This window comes from Lynx rufus, unplaced genomic scaffold (genome assembly GCF_022079265.1).
Source record: "Lynx rufus isolate CCGP_SWC_20201006 ecotype Redwood Valley unplaced genomic scaffold, mLynRuf1.p SCAF_3, whole genome shotgun sequence".
NCBI lineage: Eukaryota > Metazoa > Chordata > Mammalia > Carnivora > Felidae > Lynx > Lynx rufus.
Genome location: NW_025814845.1, coordinates 106,944,390 through 106,958,635, shown reverse-complemented (window position 1 = coordinate 106,958,635; position 14,246 = coordinate 106,944,390). Strand labels below are relative to the sequence as shown.

Here is a 14,246-nt window from a genome sequence, read left to right as displayed (position 1 = left end):
AGAAATGGGCAGAAAACATGAATAGACACTTCTCTAAAGAAGACATCCAGATGGCCAACAGGCACATGAAAAGATGCTCAACGTCACTCCTCATCAGGGAAATACAAATCAAAACCACACTCAGATATCACCTCACGCCAGTCAGAGTGGCCAAAATGAACAAATCAGGAAACTATGTGGAGAAACGGAAGAGGATGTGGAGAAACGGGAACCCTCTTACACTGTTGGTGGGAATGCAAACTGGTGCAGCCACTCTGGAAAACAGTGTGGAGGTTCCTCAAAAAATTAAAAATAGATCTACCCTATGACCCAGCAAAAGCACTGCTAGGAATTCACCCAAGGGATACAGGAGTACTGATGTATAGGGGCACTTGTACCCCAAAGTTTATAGCAGCACTCTCAACAATAGCCAAATTATGGAAACAGCCTAAATGTCCATCAACTGATGAATGGATAAAGAAATTGTGGTTTATATACACAATGGAGTACTAGGTGGCAATGAGAAAGAATGAAATATGGCTCTTTGTAGCAACATGGATGGAACTGGAGAGTGAGCAAGGGCACATGGAAAACAACAAGCCTTATTAATGACCTACCCATAAACCATCCAAAGCAGTGATTCATTAAAAAAAAAAAAAAAAAAATAGCCTCATGCACATCAGCCCTACTCAAGCCCTTACACTTTCTTATTTTGCTTCTTTTTCCCATAACTTCAAAGAAGATAAAGGTTAAATACCAAGTATATAAGTATTCAAATTTCTGAAAACATTTAAACCTGCCTTTAAAAGACACAGTAATTTTAACACAAAGGTCAATTTGATTGAGTAGAAATTTGTAGTACTCACGGCAAATGCATCAGCACTGGAAAGCAGTAGGACTAGATGCTGTCCATGCCTAAGTGAATAAAGAGAATCATAATGATAAAGTTGAAATTAGGCTCAATAATTCAGGCATTTTCATGGGGCGCCTGGGTGGCTCAGTCGGTTGAGCGTCTGACTTCGGCTCAGGTCATGATCTCACAGCTCGTGGGTTTGAGCCCCACGTCCGGCTCTGTGCTGACAGCTCGGAGCCTGGAGCTGCTTCAGATTCTGTGTCTCCCTTTCTCTCTGCCCCTCCCCTGCTCATGCTCTGTCTCTCCCTGTCTCTCAAAAATGAATAAACGTTAAAAAAAATTTTTTTAAATAATAATAATTCAGGCATTTTCAAATTAAAATGGCATCCAATTTTCATTGTTATCTAATCTTATTCTTTATTTTCCAGTAGCTCATTCTCAGAAAACTGCAGGCTACTTAACTGATTGAAGTTACAAGCAAGTGATGATGGGGACACAGAGTACTTGCATTTACAAAGTTAAAAGGAAGAGGTTTGGGTTTTCCACTTGTGTAGATTATATAAATCTCTTCAACTTATAAAAAACCTACTAAACACTGTCCATAAATCTAAACTTCATCTAAATTTTCAGCTGTATTTCTATTAACAGCGGAAGTTAATTGCTAGATAAAAAGAACATCAATTTCAGGATGAGGTGTTTGGATTCATGTTAATAATGTTCAGCACACTGTACATGATATGCTAAAGTACTCCACTCACAAAATAGTCAGAGATGGCAGTGTAACAGCATCTACCCAACCCAGTCAATTTATTGCCCTTCACATAAGAGATAGGTGTATTTCAGCCAACTACATACTTGCCCAATGTTATATTTGATAAGTTCAGAAGCTAAACTTGCCTCATCAAATATCTTAAGGAATGAATATCTTGAAAGTATCTCTTAAGGATTCAGATTCCCCCTGTTCCCCCCCAAAAGAATTCAGGTTCCCAGTCATGATATTTTTAAAATTAAAAATTAAGATTATATTAGTAGTGTTCAAAGTTAGTAACATAAGCTAATTAAATTGCAGTATTTTAAATTTTGATTTCTTTAAAATTAATTACTAACATACTTAATTCATTTTTAATAATGGGCAAAAAATGTCACTCAATTTAACCCTGTTTGACCCCAAATTTTAAATTTCTTACAATGATGTATACTATTACGTATTTTATTTTCTGTATATTATGATGTTTTGACATCTTAAAAAAAAACAAAACATTTCTGTTTGGAGAGAGATTGCCACTCCCTGGGCTAGCCAATTCTTAGAGATAGCTAAGGGCCCAGCTGGGAACATGTCTTTGATATGCACACTAATCCAAAGGTATACGTCCTCTATCTGGCCATACAACTCAGGAGGAAATGTTCCTATACCTTAATCATCCCAGGGCCAGGTACAAGGCAACTAGGGACCACTCTTAGAGCTTAGAGCTCACCAAAAGTATTCAAACTAATCAATCCTAAACTGTTTTCCTTGTTCTGCCTTGCCTTTCTCTCAGAAACTCCAATAAAGGCAGTGACTTGGGTGCTCTCCTACCTCTTGCCCTTTCAGCCTCCCAATCCATGCTAGTGTTTTCCCATGTAGCCCTTCATGGCATGCATGGCATGCCTCCTGTTTCTAGGACCTATGCATATAATAAACTTAGTTTTCCTGAGAATCTCCTGTGTCTCCTCTTGTGGCCACAGTTGACTGACCATCACAGAAAAGAACATAGAACATGATGTTTCATTTGTTTTCCTGTTTTCTACAGGCAGAATTACTGATGATTGTCCATATATATCTATTCTCCCCTGCTACCTTTTTATAATAGATATCACTAGGTTTACCTAACCTGTGATTTCCTGGCAAGCAGAGAAATTTCCCAGCACTCCCTGAACGTAGATATAGCCTAGGTGGCTAGGTTTTTGGCCAAACTTAACACATAGATAAGAAATAAACTTTGTTTTTGTTAATCTAAAAGGCAGAACTAGGACCAACATCTAGCAAATGTATAGAAGTGAGTTTCAATTAAATATAGAAATTTATTTTCTAATATTGGCACTCTTTAGAAACTACTGCACTTCCAACACTAGATCTGCTTTTCCTTCTTTTTATTATCATTATGTTTTGTTTTGAGAGAGAGAAAGAACATGCACACACGAGTGGGGAAGGGACAGAGGGAGAGGCAGAGAGAGAAGTTTAAGCAGGCTCCATGCCCAGTGTGGATCCCCACACCGAGCTCAATCTCACAACCTTGAGATCATGATCTGAGTTGAAATCAAGAGTCAGACACTCAACTGACTGAGCCACCCAGGTGCCCCATAGATGTGCTTCTCAAAGGTTGGATAATGTCCTCCACCAACAAATGGAAGGAGAGATTTCTGAATTGAATAAAAGTACTGAATAGATGACCTTCAAAGTTTCTTCCAGCCTAATATCCTGCAATTCCATATTAGGTAGGAAAAGGAAAGTTGGGAGGAGGATGAGAAAATGGGAGGCAAGATAAAAAAGGTCTAGAGGGGGGCGCCTGGGTGGCTCAGTTGGTTGAGTGTCCAACTTCGGCTCAGGTCATGATATCACGGTTCGTGGGTTTGAGCCCCGCATCAGGCTCTGTGCTGACAGCTCAGAGCCTGGAGCCTGTTTCAGATTCTGTGTCTCCCTCTCTCTCTGCCCTTCCCCCACTCATGCTCTGTCTCCGTCTCAAAAATAAATAAACATTAAAAAATTAAAAAAAAAAAAAGGTCTGGAGGGCACCTGAGTTGCTCAGTTAAGCATCTGACCTTGGCTCAGGTCATGATCTCATGGGTCATGGGTTCAAGCCCTGTGTCGGGCTCTGTGCTAACAGCTCAGATTCTGTATCTCCCTCTCTCTCTGCCCTCCCTCGCTCACGCTCTCTCTTTTTCTTTCTTTCGTTCTGTCTCTCTCTCTGTCTCTCTCTCAAATAAAAATAAAACATTAAAATTTGCAATTTATAACCAAGGAATAGGTTACTGGGAAATACATCTGAATAATTAGAAAAAAATTATTTTAATTATCATTTTTATATAACACCAAGTTTCACAGGTCTCCCCCCTCCCCAAAAAACAGGATAACCATAACATCTTTCAAACAAATATGTTTGAAAATCTAGAGAGCAAGCTCCAGATTCAGAGTATAGATATAAAATCATATCTCGTGGTCTGAAATTCATTTGACTGGAATTGAAAATTCCTTTCATTCATCATTTTTGGTAGCAGTTTTAGACTGCTTGATTGATTCATGTTACAATCATGAAGTAACTTACTAAATTTACAACATGATGTCTCTTGACTTTTGCCATACTTATATTTACATCTCCCCTAGATTCTGTCACTTTATAAACATCTTAGTTAATGGTTCTCTCCAATTTATTAATAAGTTAATTAAAGCAAATAACATAATTTACTATATCATGCCATCTTTGCACTATCTCTACTGCCTAACACAATGCCATTGTTATAAGTGGCCCTCAGAAATACTTTTATTCAATGATCATTTATTGAGGCCCTACTCTATACCTGCCAATGCTCAGGGCACTGGAGATGATACAGCGCTATGGTTAAGAGTGCAGGCTTCTAAGATGAATGAATCTAGGTTTGAATCCCTGCTCTGCCACTTAGTCTATCTCAGTTTCTTTCCTTCTTTTTTTAATTTTTTTTACATTTATTTATTTTTGATAGAGAGAGACAGAGCACAAGTCGGGGAGGGCAGAGAGAGAAGGAGACACAGAATGCAAAGCAGGCTCCAGGATCTGAGCTGTCAGCACAGAGCCCGACCCGGGGCCCAAACTCACAAACTGCGAGATCATGACCTGAGGTGAAGTCAGACGCTCAACCAACTGAGCCACCCAGACGCCCCTATCTCAGTTTCTTATACCTCAGTTTCCTCACCTGTAAAATGGGCAAAATAATAATACCTTCTTCCCAGGTGAAAACTGAATAAGGTAATATATGTAATGTGATTAGCATTGTCTAGCATATGGTAAATCCTCAATAAATGCTATTTATAAGTCAATCACATAGCATATATAAAATAATGTCAATAATATAACCATTCATATTATAATCCATGTACTATAATTCATTGGATAAAAGTTCCATGAAGAAAGGATATTTGCCTATTTTAAATAAATTAATCAGTAATCAACACATTTTTTTACATTAAAATGATTTAATTTTCTTTGTTATGGACATTTGTTTCAAGAATTAGAAACTACATGGAAGAATGCTCTATTAAGATTAAATAAAGTATGACTTCTAACATATCAAGATAATATAATTCCTTCCAGGATCCTGTCTTATAAAGGTAAGGTCTGTTATATAGGCAATAACTACTTAAAGTAAAAATCAACAATACAAGAAACAACAGGTGTTGTTGAGGATATGGAGAAAAAGGAACCCTCCTGCACTGTTGGAGAGAATGTAAACTGGTGCAGCCAGTCTGGAAAACAGTATGGAGCTTCCTCAAGAAGTTAAAAATAGAACTGGGTGGCTAAGCTGGTTGAGGTCTGACTCTTGATTTTGGCTCAGGTCAAGATCCCAGGGTCATGGGAACAAGCCCCACAAAGGGCTCTGCACTGAATATGGAGCCTGCTTAAGATTCTCTCTCTCTCTCTCTCTCTCTCTCTCTCTCACTCTCTCTCTCTCTCTCTCTCTCCCTGCCCCTCACCCTTGCTGATACTCTCTCTCTCTCTAAAATAAAAAAATAAAAAATAAATAGAACTACCCTACACAATCCAATCACACTACTGGGTTTTTACCCAAAGAATACAAAAGCACTGGGGTGCCTGACTATGGCTCAGTTGATTGAGCATCCGACTTCAGCTCAGGTCATGATCTCTCTGTCCGTGGGTTTGAGCCCCATGTCAGATTCTGGGCTGACAGCTTGGAGCCTGGAGCCTGCTTCTGATTCTGTGTCTCCCCTCTCTCTGCCCCTCCTCTGCTTGTACTCTGTCTCTCTCTCTCAAAAATAAACATTAAAAAAATTAAAAGAAAAAAAGAATACAAAAACACCAATTTAAAGGGATACATGCCCCCCTATGCTTATTGCAACATTATTTACAATAGCCAAATTATGGAAGCAGTCCAAATGTCCACTGATTGATGAGTGGATAAAGTGGTGTGTGTGTGTGTGTGTGTGTGTGTGTATAATTCAATATTACTCAGCCAAAAAAAAATGATTTCTTACTCATGAAATCATTTGTAAGAATAAAATCCTTGCCATTTGGATGGAGCTAGAGAGTATTATGCTAAGTGAACTAAGTCAGTCAGAGAAAGACAATATCATGATTTCTTTCATGTGGAATTTAAGAAAACAAAACAAATGAGCAAAAGGGAAAAAGAAGACAGAGAGAGAGAAACAAGCCAAGAAACAGACTCTTAATTACACAAACTGATGATCACCAGAGGGGAGATGGGGTGACGGAATGGATGGAATAGGTGATGGGGATTAAGGAGTGTACTTGTCATGATGAGCACTAAGTGATGTATGGAATTGCTGAATGGCTATATTAAACACCTAAAGCTAATATAACACTATGTTAACTAACTGGAATTAAAATACTTTTAAAAAAACTACTTACAGTAAAATTCCTACCTCTCTACAGAATCTAAATAATAAAATCTTTAAAGTGACAATAAATTGGTGAGTTCATTAAACATGCCTGTTAGATACTCAGAGACATCTTTAACACATAAGAACTTGGAAAACCCAAAATGATAAACTCCTGATTTTCTTATTAATCTTGGGACAGTATAAGACAAATGCTTTTAACAGAAGAAATTAAAATATTAGTAATTCCAATCTTATCTCCCTACAACATATTTTAGTAGTCCTTGGTGTATGGCAAATGGTTTATGCACATTTGTTTTCCATTGAGTATACTAAAAAATTTGTGAAAATTCAGGGTTGCAGATAGAAAAGAAGAAAGAAAAATGAAAAACTTAAATAACCCACAAGGATTTATATTTAAGAATTATATAATGACTGTACTGGAGATGTGGAAATATAATGGACACCAGTCACTTCTATCACATTTTCTTTCTCCTTTTTTTCAAAAGCCTTATAGCCTTTGAAGAACTGCTCCTTACCTTTAAACTTTGTGATTCAGACAGGGCTGCCAACTACAATATCACAGCCTCTTTACATACTGAAGTGGGAAGAAGAAATCTGTTTCCTTTATAGTGGCTAAATTAGGATTACTGCAAATTTCAATTGCCTGAGTCATCTCCCTCACCACCACCTCATAAGAGAAGCCTCTACAGGGGACAGGGGCCAACATGGCAGAGAAGTAGGGGGGATCCATAGTTCCCACCTCTCTCAAACAAAGAGGTGTAGAAGCCAAATGACTTTGAACACCAGAGCCTGGGAGGAAAAGAGACTGAATCTACTAGGAAGAAAACGGGAAAGCTGGAAAAAAAGATAGGTGGATAACTGAACTGGGGGAGATTAAAAAAAAAAGGCCACGTGGGCATGGAGGAGGAGGAACCCCTTCTGCAGAGAGACAAAGGGAAGAGAAAGAGCGGCTAGGGAAGTGCAGGACCGTATCTGGACAGGAGAAAGACCTCAGATTGAGACTGAGAGGAATCCGATCTCTAACTGTGGGACTTTCTTTGGACGGGGGATGGCTCCTTGTTCCGCACCTGGGGAGGAGGAAAGCCAGGCCTGGGTGTGGTGGTAGGTCAGAGGTTCAGTCCGCAGTTGGAGAAAGTGGTTCCCTCCCTGGAGGGCTGCGGGATAGTACAGAACCTGCCTGTGTCCGCCATCCCCAGGCGCAGTGGCTGGGCAGAGGGCGATGTCTGCAGGAGGAAAACAACGCTGTTTCCCTGGAGTGCTGCGGGAAAAGACAAAGGCTGCCTGCATCCACCACCCCAGGGGCTCTTGGGGAGGGTGGCAGCTCAGTCCATAGTAGGAGAAGGCGGTCCTCCCTGAAGTGCAGTGGCACAGACAAAGCCAGCCAGGACCACATATCAGGCCTCACTGAGAGGTGCTTCCCCAGCGCCAGAGCACACGGAGCAGGATTTTGAATCCTAGCCAAGCATAGGGTCGGGGGATTGGCAGAGTGAGAGGGACCATCCCGTCTATGCCCACGGCAGTGAGGACGACTCAAACTGAGGTCACCTTGTCTAGCTCTGTGGAAAAGAGACTGGGGAATCACCATTCCACCCCACCACCACCGCCAAGGCGGAGCGTCAGGGATCACTCCCAGGGCCCATTGTGGAGGTAGGCTCAGATTACGCCAAACCACACTCCCTTGTACTGGGTAACTGCATATCCACCAAAGCAGCACAGACCCTGCGGATAGCTATTACCTACAAGCGATGCAGCATTGCCTGGATTAACTCTAGGTCAATTCTGGATATATAGATATATTCTCCTCCCCACCCCCATTTCTCCTCCTTATCTCTTCCCTCTCCTAGGCTGGTTACTCTGGTTATTGGTCTGTCAAAACAGACATATTTAATCCATTTTCTTGATACATGTTCTACACCACCTTCGATACACTCCTTTCTCTCTCTCTCTGAAATAATCAAGCCATATATTTTCTCTGTCTGGGTAACTTTATCTTCATTTTTTTTTCCCTGCCTCCTTCTTTATTTTCCTTTCTCTCTCCCTCTGGATTAAGACTTTTAGTCTCTCTGCTGAACCAATGTTTATTTTTTCTTCCCACCCCCCTTCCCCGCTCCTGTCATTTCTCTCTTTGTATGTGCTCTTCCATCAGCACCACCTCCACCCTCTTCTTTACTTGTGGTCGGTGTTTTGGGGTTTTTTGTTTTTAGTCTTTAGGTTTTTGTTTTTGTTTATTTGTTTGTGTGTTTGCGTGTTTTTGTCTCCTGTTTGTCTATCTGTTTTCCTTTACAGGGCTACTCCAAGGAACGTATCAAAGCACATATGGTGTAGGGCCCAAAATATTACTATGAGTAGGGTAATAAAATAACCAAGGTCACACCAACAGAAAGCAAGTAACAATCCCTGAAAAAACACCTCCTGAAGGGCCAGACCTTGGACAGTGTATGACCCTCCTTTAATATAGCAGTGCTTGAAGGTACAGAGCATACAACAAGCTTTTAAAACACATAAGGACAGAAAACTAGCCAAAATGACCAAATGGAAGAATTCTCCTCAAAAGAAATTCCAGGAAGTAGCGACAGGTAACGAATTGATCAAAAATGATTTAAGTGATATAATGGAACAAGAATTTAGAATAATACTCATAAAATTAATCGCTGGGCTGGAAAAAAGCATAGAGGACAACAGAGTCTATTGCTACAGAGACGAAGGGACTAAAAAATAGTCATGATGAATTTAAAAATGCTATAAATGAGGTGCAAAATAAAATGGAGGTGGCCACAGCACGGACTGAAGAGGCAAAGGAGAGAATAGATGATTTATATGATAAAATTATGGAAAAAGAGGAAGCTGAGAAAAAGAGATATAAAAAAATCCAGGAGTACGAGGGGAGAATTACAGAACAAAGTGAGGCAACCAAATGGAACAATATCCGTATAATAGGAATTCCAGAAGAGGAAGAAAGAGAGAAAGGGGCTGAAGATGTACTTGAAGAAATCATAGCTGAGAACTTCCCAGATCTGGGGAAGGAAAAAGGCATTGAAATCCAAGAGGCACAGAGATCTCCCTACAGGCATAACTTGAATCGATCTTCTGCATGATATATCATAGTCAAACTGGCAAGATACAAGGATAAAGAGAAAATTCTGAAAGCAGCCAGGGATAAACAGGTCTTAACATACAAAGGTAGACACATAAGGATAGTAGCAGACCTATCTACTGAAACTTGGCAGGCCAGAAAGGAATCGCAGGAAATCTTCAATGTGATGAACAGAAAAAGTATGCAGCTGAGAATCCTTTACCCAACAAGTCTGTCATTTAGAATAGAAGGAGAGACAAAGGTTTTCCCAAACAAACAAAAACTGAAGGAATTCATCACCATTAAACCAGCCCTACAAGAGATCCTAAGGGGGACTCTGTGAGTGAAATGTTGCAAGGACCACAAAGTACCAGAGACACTACTATAAGCAAGAAACCTATAGATATCACAATAAGTGTAAACCCATATCTTTCAATAATAACACTGAATGTAAATGGACTAAATGCTCCAACCAAAAGACAAAGGGTATCAGAATGGATAAAAAAACAAGACCCATCTATATGCTGTCGACAAAGACTCATTTTAGACCTGAGGACACCTTCAGATTGAAAGTGAGGGGATGGAGAACTATCTATCATGCTACTGGAAGTCAAAAGAAAGCTGGAGTAGCCATACTTATATCAGACAAACTGAACTTTAAATTAAAGGCTGGAACAAGAGATGAAGAAGGGCATTATATAATAATTACAGGGTCTATCCAGCAAGAAGAGTTAACAATTATAAATGTCTACACACTGAATTCAGGAGCCCCAAAGTATATAAAACAAGTACTCACAAACATAAGCATCATTATTGATAAAAATATGGTAATTTCAGTATACCTTACTACCCTACTTATAGCAATGGATACAACATCTAGACACAGGATCAATAAAGACAAGGGCCCTGAATGATACATTGGATCAGATGGACTGGACACATATAGTTAGAACTATTCATTCCAAAGCAACAGAATATACTTTCTTCTCAAGTGCACATGGAACATTCTCCAAGATAGATCACATAATGGGTCACAAAACAGCCCTTCGTAAGTATACAAAAATTGAAATCACACCATGCACACTTTAAGACCACAATGCTATGAAACTTGAAATCAACCACAGGAAAAAGTCTGGAAAGCCTCCAAAAGCATGGAGGTTAAAGAACACCCTACTAAAGAATGAATGGCTCAACCAGGCAATTAGAAAAGAAATTTAAAAATATATGGAAACAAACGAAAATGAAAATGCAACAATCCAAATGCTTTGGGATGCAGCGAAGGCAGTCCTGAGAGGAAAATACATTGCAATCCAGGCCTATCTCCAGAAACAAGAAAAATCCCAAATACAAAATCTAACAGCACACCTAAAGGAAATAGAAGCAGAACAGCAAAGACAGGCTAAACCCAGGAGAAGAAGGGAAATAATAAAGATCAGAACAGAAATAAACAATATAGATTCTAAAAAAACTGTAGAGCAGATCAATGAAACCAAGAGTTGTTTTTTTGAAAAAATAAACAAAATTGATTAACCTCTAGCCAGGCTTCTCAAAAAGAAAAGGGAGATGACCCAAATAGATAAAATCATGAATGAAAATGGAATTATTACAACCAATCCCTCAGAAATACAAGCAATTATCAGGGAATACTATGAAAAATTATATGCCAACAAATTGGACAACCTGGAAGAAATGGACAAATTCCTGAACACCCACACTCTTCCAAAACTCAATCAGGAGGAAATAGAAAGCTTGAACAGACCCATAACCAGCGAAGAAATTGAATCTGTTATCAAAAATCTCCCAACAAATAAGAGTCCAGGACCAGATGGCTTCCCTGGGGAATTCTACCAGACATTTAAAGCAGAGATAATAACTATCCTTCTCAAGCTGTTCCAAGAAATAGAAAGGGAAGGAAAACTTCCAGACTCATTCTATGAAGCCAGTATTACTTTGATTCCCAAACCAGACAGAGACCCAGCAAAAAAAAAAAAAAAAGAGAACTACAGGCCAATATCCCTGATGAATATGGATGCAAAAGTTCACAATAAGATACTAGCAAATTGAATTCAACGGCATATAAAAATAATTATACACCATGATCAAGTGGGATTCATTCCTGGGCTGCAGGGCTGGTTGAACATTCGCAAATCAATCAACGTGATACATCACATTAATAAAAGAAAAGAAAAGAACCATATGATCCTGTCAATCGATGCAGAAAAAGCATTTGACAAAATTCAGCATCTTTCTTAATAAAAACCCTCGAGAAAGTCGGGATAGAAGGAATACACTTAAACATCATAAAAGCCAGTTATGAAAAGCCCACAGCTCATATCATCCTCAATGGGGAAAAACTGAGAGTTTTCCCCCTGAGGATCAGGAACAAAACAGGGATGTCCACTCTCACCGCTGTTGTTAAACATAGTGTTGGAAGTTCTAGCTTCAGCAATCAGACAACAAAAGGAAATCAAAGGCATCAAAATTGGCAAAGATGATGTCAAGTTTTCACTTTTTGCAGATGACATATTATACATGGAAAACCCAATAGACTCCACCAAAAGTCTGCTAGAACTGATACATGAATTCAGCAAAGACACAGTGTACAAAATTAGTGTACAGAAATCAACTGCATTCCTATACACTAATAATGAAGCAACAGAAAGACAAATCAAGAAACTGATCCCATTCACAATTGCACCAAGAAGCATAAAATACCTAGGAATAAACTTAACCAAAGATGTAAAAGATCTGTATGCTGAAAACTATAGAAAGCTTATGAAGGAAATTGAAGAAAATATAAAGAAATGGAAAACATTCCATACTCATGAATTGGAAGAATAAATATTGTTAAAATGTCAATACTACCCAAAGCTATCTACACATTCAGTGTAATCCCAATCAAAATTACACCAGCATTCTTCTCAAAGCTAGAACAAGCAATCCTAAAATTTGTACGGAACCACAAAAGACCCTGAATAGCCAAAGTAATTTTGAAGAAGAAGACCAAAGCAGGAGGCATCATAATCCCAGACTTTAGCCTCTACTACAAAGCTGTCATCATCAAGACAGCATGGTATTGGCACAAAAACAGACACATAGACCAATGGAATAGAATAAAGACTCCAAAATTGGACCCACAAATATATGGCCAACTAATCCTGACAACACAGGAAAGAATATCCAATGGAAAAAAAGACAGTCTCTTTAACAAATGGTGCTGGGAGAACTGGACAGCAACATGCAGAAGATTGAAACTAGACCACTTTCTTACACCATTCACAAAAATAAACTCAAAATGGATAAAGGATCTGAATGTGAGACAGGAAACCATCAAAACCCTAGAGGAGAAAGCAGGAAAAGACCTCTCTGACCTCAGCTGCAGCAATTTCTTACTTGACACATCTCCAAAGGCAAGGGAATTAAAAGCAAAAATGAACTATTGGGACCTCATCAAGATAAAAAGCTTCTGCACTGCAAAGGAAACCACAAGGCAACCAACGGAATGGGAAAAGATATTTACAAATGACATATGAGACAAAGGGCTAGTATCCAAAATCTCTAAAGAGCTCACCAAACTCCACACCTGAAAAACAAATAATCCAGTGAAGAAATGGGCAGAAAACATGAATAGACATTTCTCTAAAGAAGACATCCAGATGGCCAACAGGCACATGAGAAGATGCTCAACGTCACTCCTCATCAGGGAAATACAAATCAAAACCACACTCAGATATCACCTCACGTCAGTCAGAGTGGCTAAAATGAACAAATCAGGAGACTATAGATGCTGGAGAGGATGTGGAGAAACGGGAACCCTCTTGCAGTGTTGGTGGGAATGCAAACTGGTGCAGCTACTCTGGAAAACTGTGGAAGTTCCTCAAAAAATTAAAAATAGACCTACTCTATGACCCAGCAATAGCACTGCTAGGAATTTACCCAAGGGACACAGGAGGGTGATGCACAGGAGAACTAATACCCCAATGTTTATAGCAGCACTTTCAACAATAGCTAAACTATGGAAAGAGCCTAAATGTCCATCAACTGACAAATGGATAAAGAAATTGTGGTTTATATACACAATGGAATACTACTTGGCAATGAGAAAGAATGAAATTGGCCATTTGTAGCAACGTGGTTGGAACTGGAGAGTGTTATGCTAAGTGAAATGAGTCAGGCAGAGAAAGACAGATACCACATGTTTTCACTCATATGTGGATTCTGAGAAACTCAACAGAAGACCAGGGGGGAGGGGAAGGGGGAAAAAAAGTTACAGAAGGACGGAGGCAAACCATAAGAGACTCTTAAATACTGAGAACAATCTGAGGGTTGATGGGGGCTGTGAGGGAGGGGAAAGTGGGTGATGGGCATGAGGAGGGCATCTGTCGGGAAGAGCACTGGGTGCTGTATGGAAACCAATTTGACACTAAATTTCATAAAAACAAAACAAACAAAACAAAGGAAGGAATGATGCTGGAGAACCATACAAGGAAAAAAAAAAGCCTCTACAGAAGGAAAGTATTAAGACAGATACACGAAGATAAGAAAGAGATGTAGAGATTAATGGGGGGGTCAGATATGGGGGTGTGAGAAGAGAAAAGAAGAAAAGAAAAATATCTGTTGCCATCACCCTAATCTTTGGATTGAGTCAGGCCAGCTACCCCACCTCTCATCTTCTTAAATTCTTGAGCCAACAATTCTCTCTTTCTGCTCGAATTTCCTAGTTTCACTTC

At 39.4% G+C, this 14,246-nt stretch overlaps 1 protein-coding gene across 7 annotated transcripts in view; it reads right to left on the bottom strand.

The window, feature by feature from the left end:
- CUNH4orf33 (chromosome unknown C4orf33 homolog) overlaps nucleotides 1-14,246 on the bottom strand; it is a 135,286-nt gene that overhangs the window by 28,990 nt on the left and 92,050 nt on the right. For 2 of the 7 annotated variants that reach the window (XR_006964342.1, XM_047091571.1), the window contains exon 8: nucleotides 846-894. The exons of the other annotated variants lie outside the window; for them this stretch is intronic. Coding sequence is in view for 1 of the 2 variants with exons in the window: in XM_047091571.1 (XP_046947527.1) it covers nucleotides 878-894 (17 nt within the window). In the remaining variant the exon portion in view is untranslated. The remainder of the gene's footprint in view (nucleotides 1-845; nucleotides 895-14,246) is intronic. 7 annotated transcript variants of the gene reach the window in all.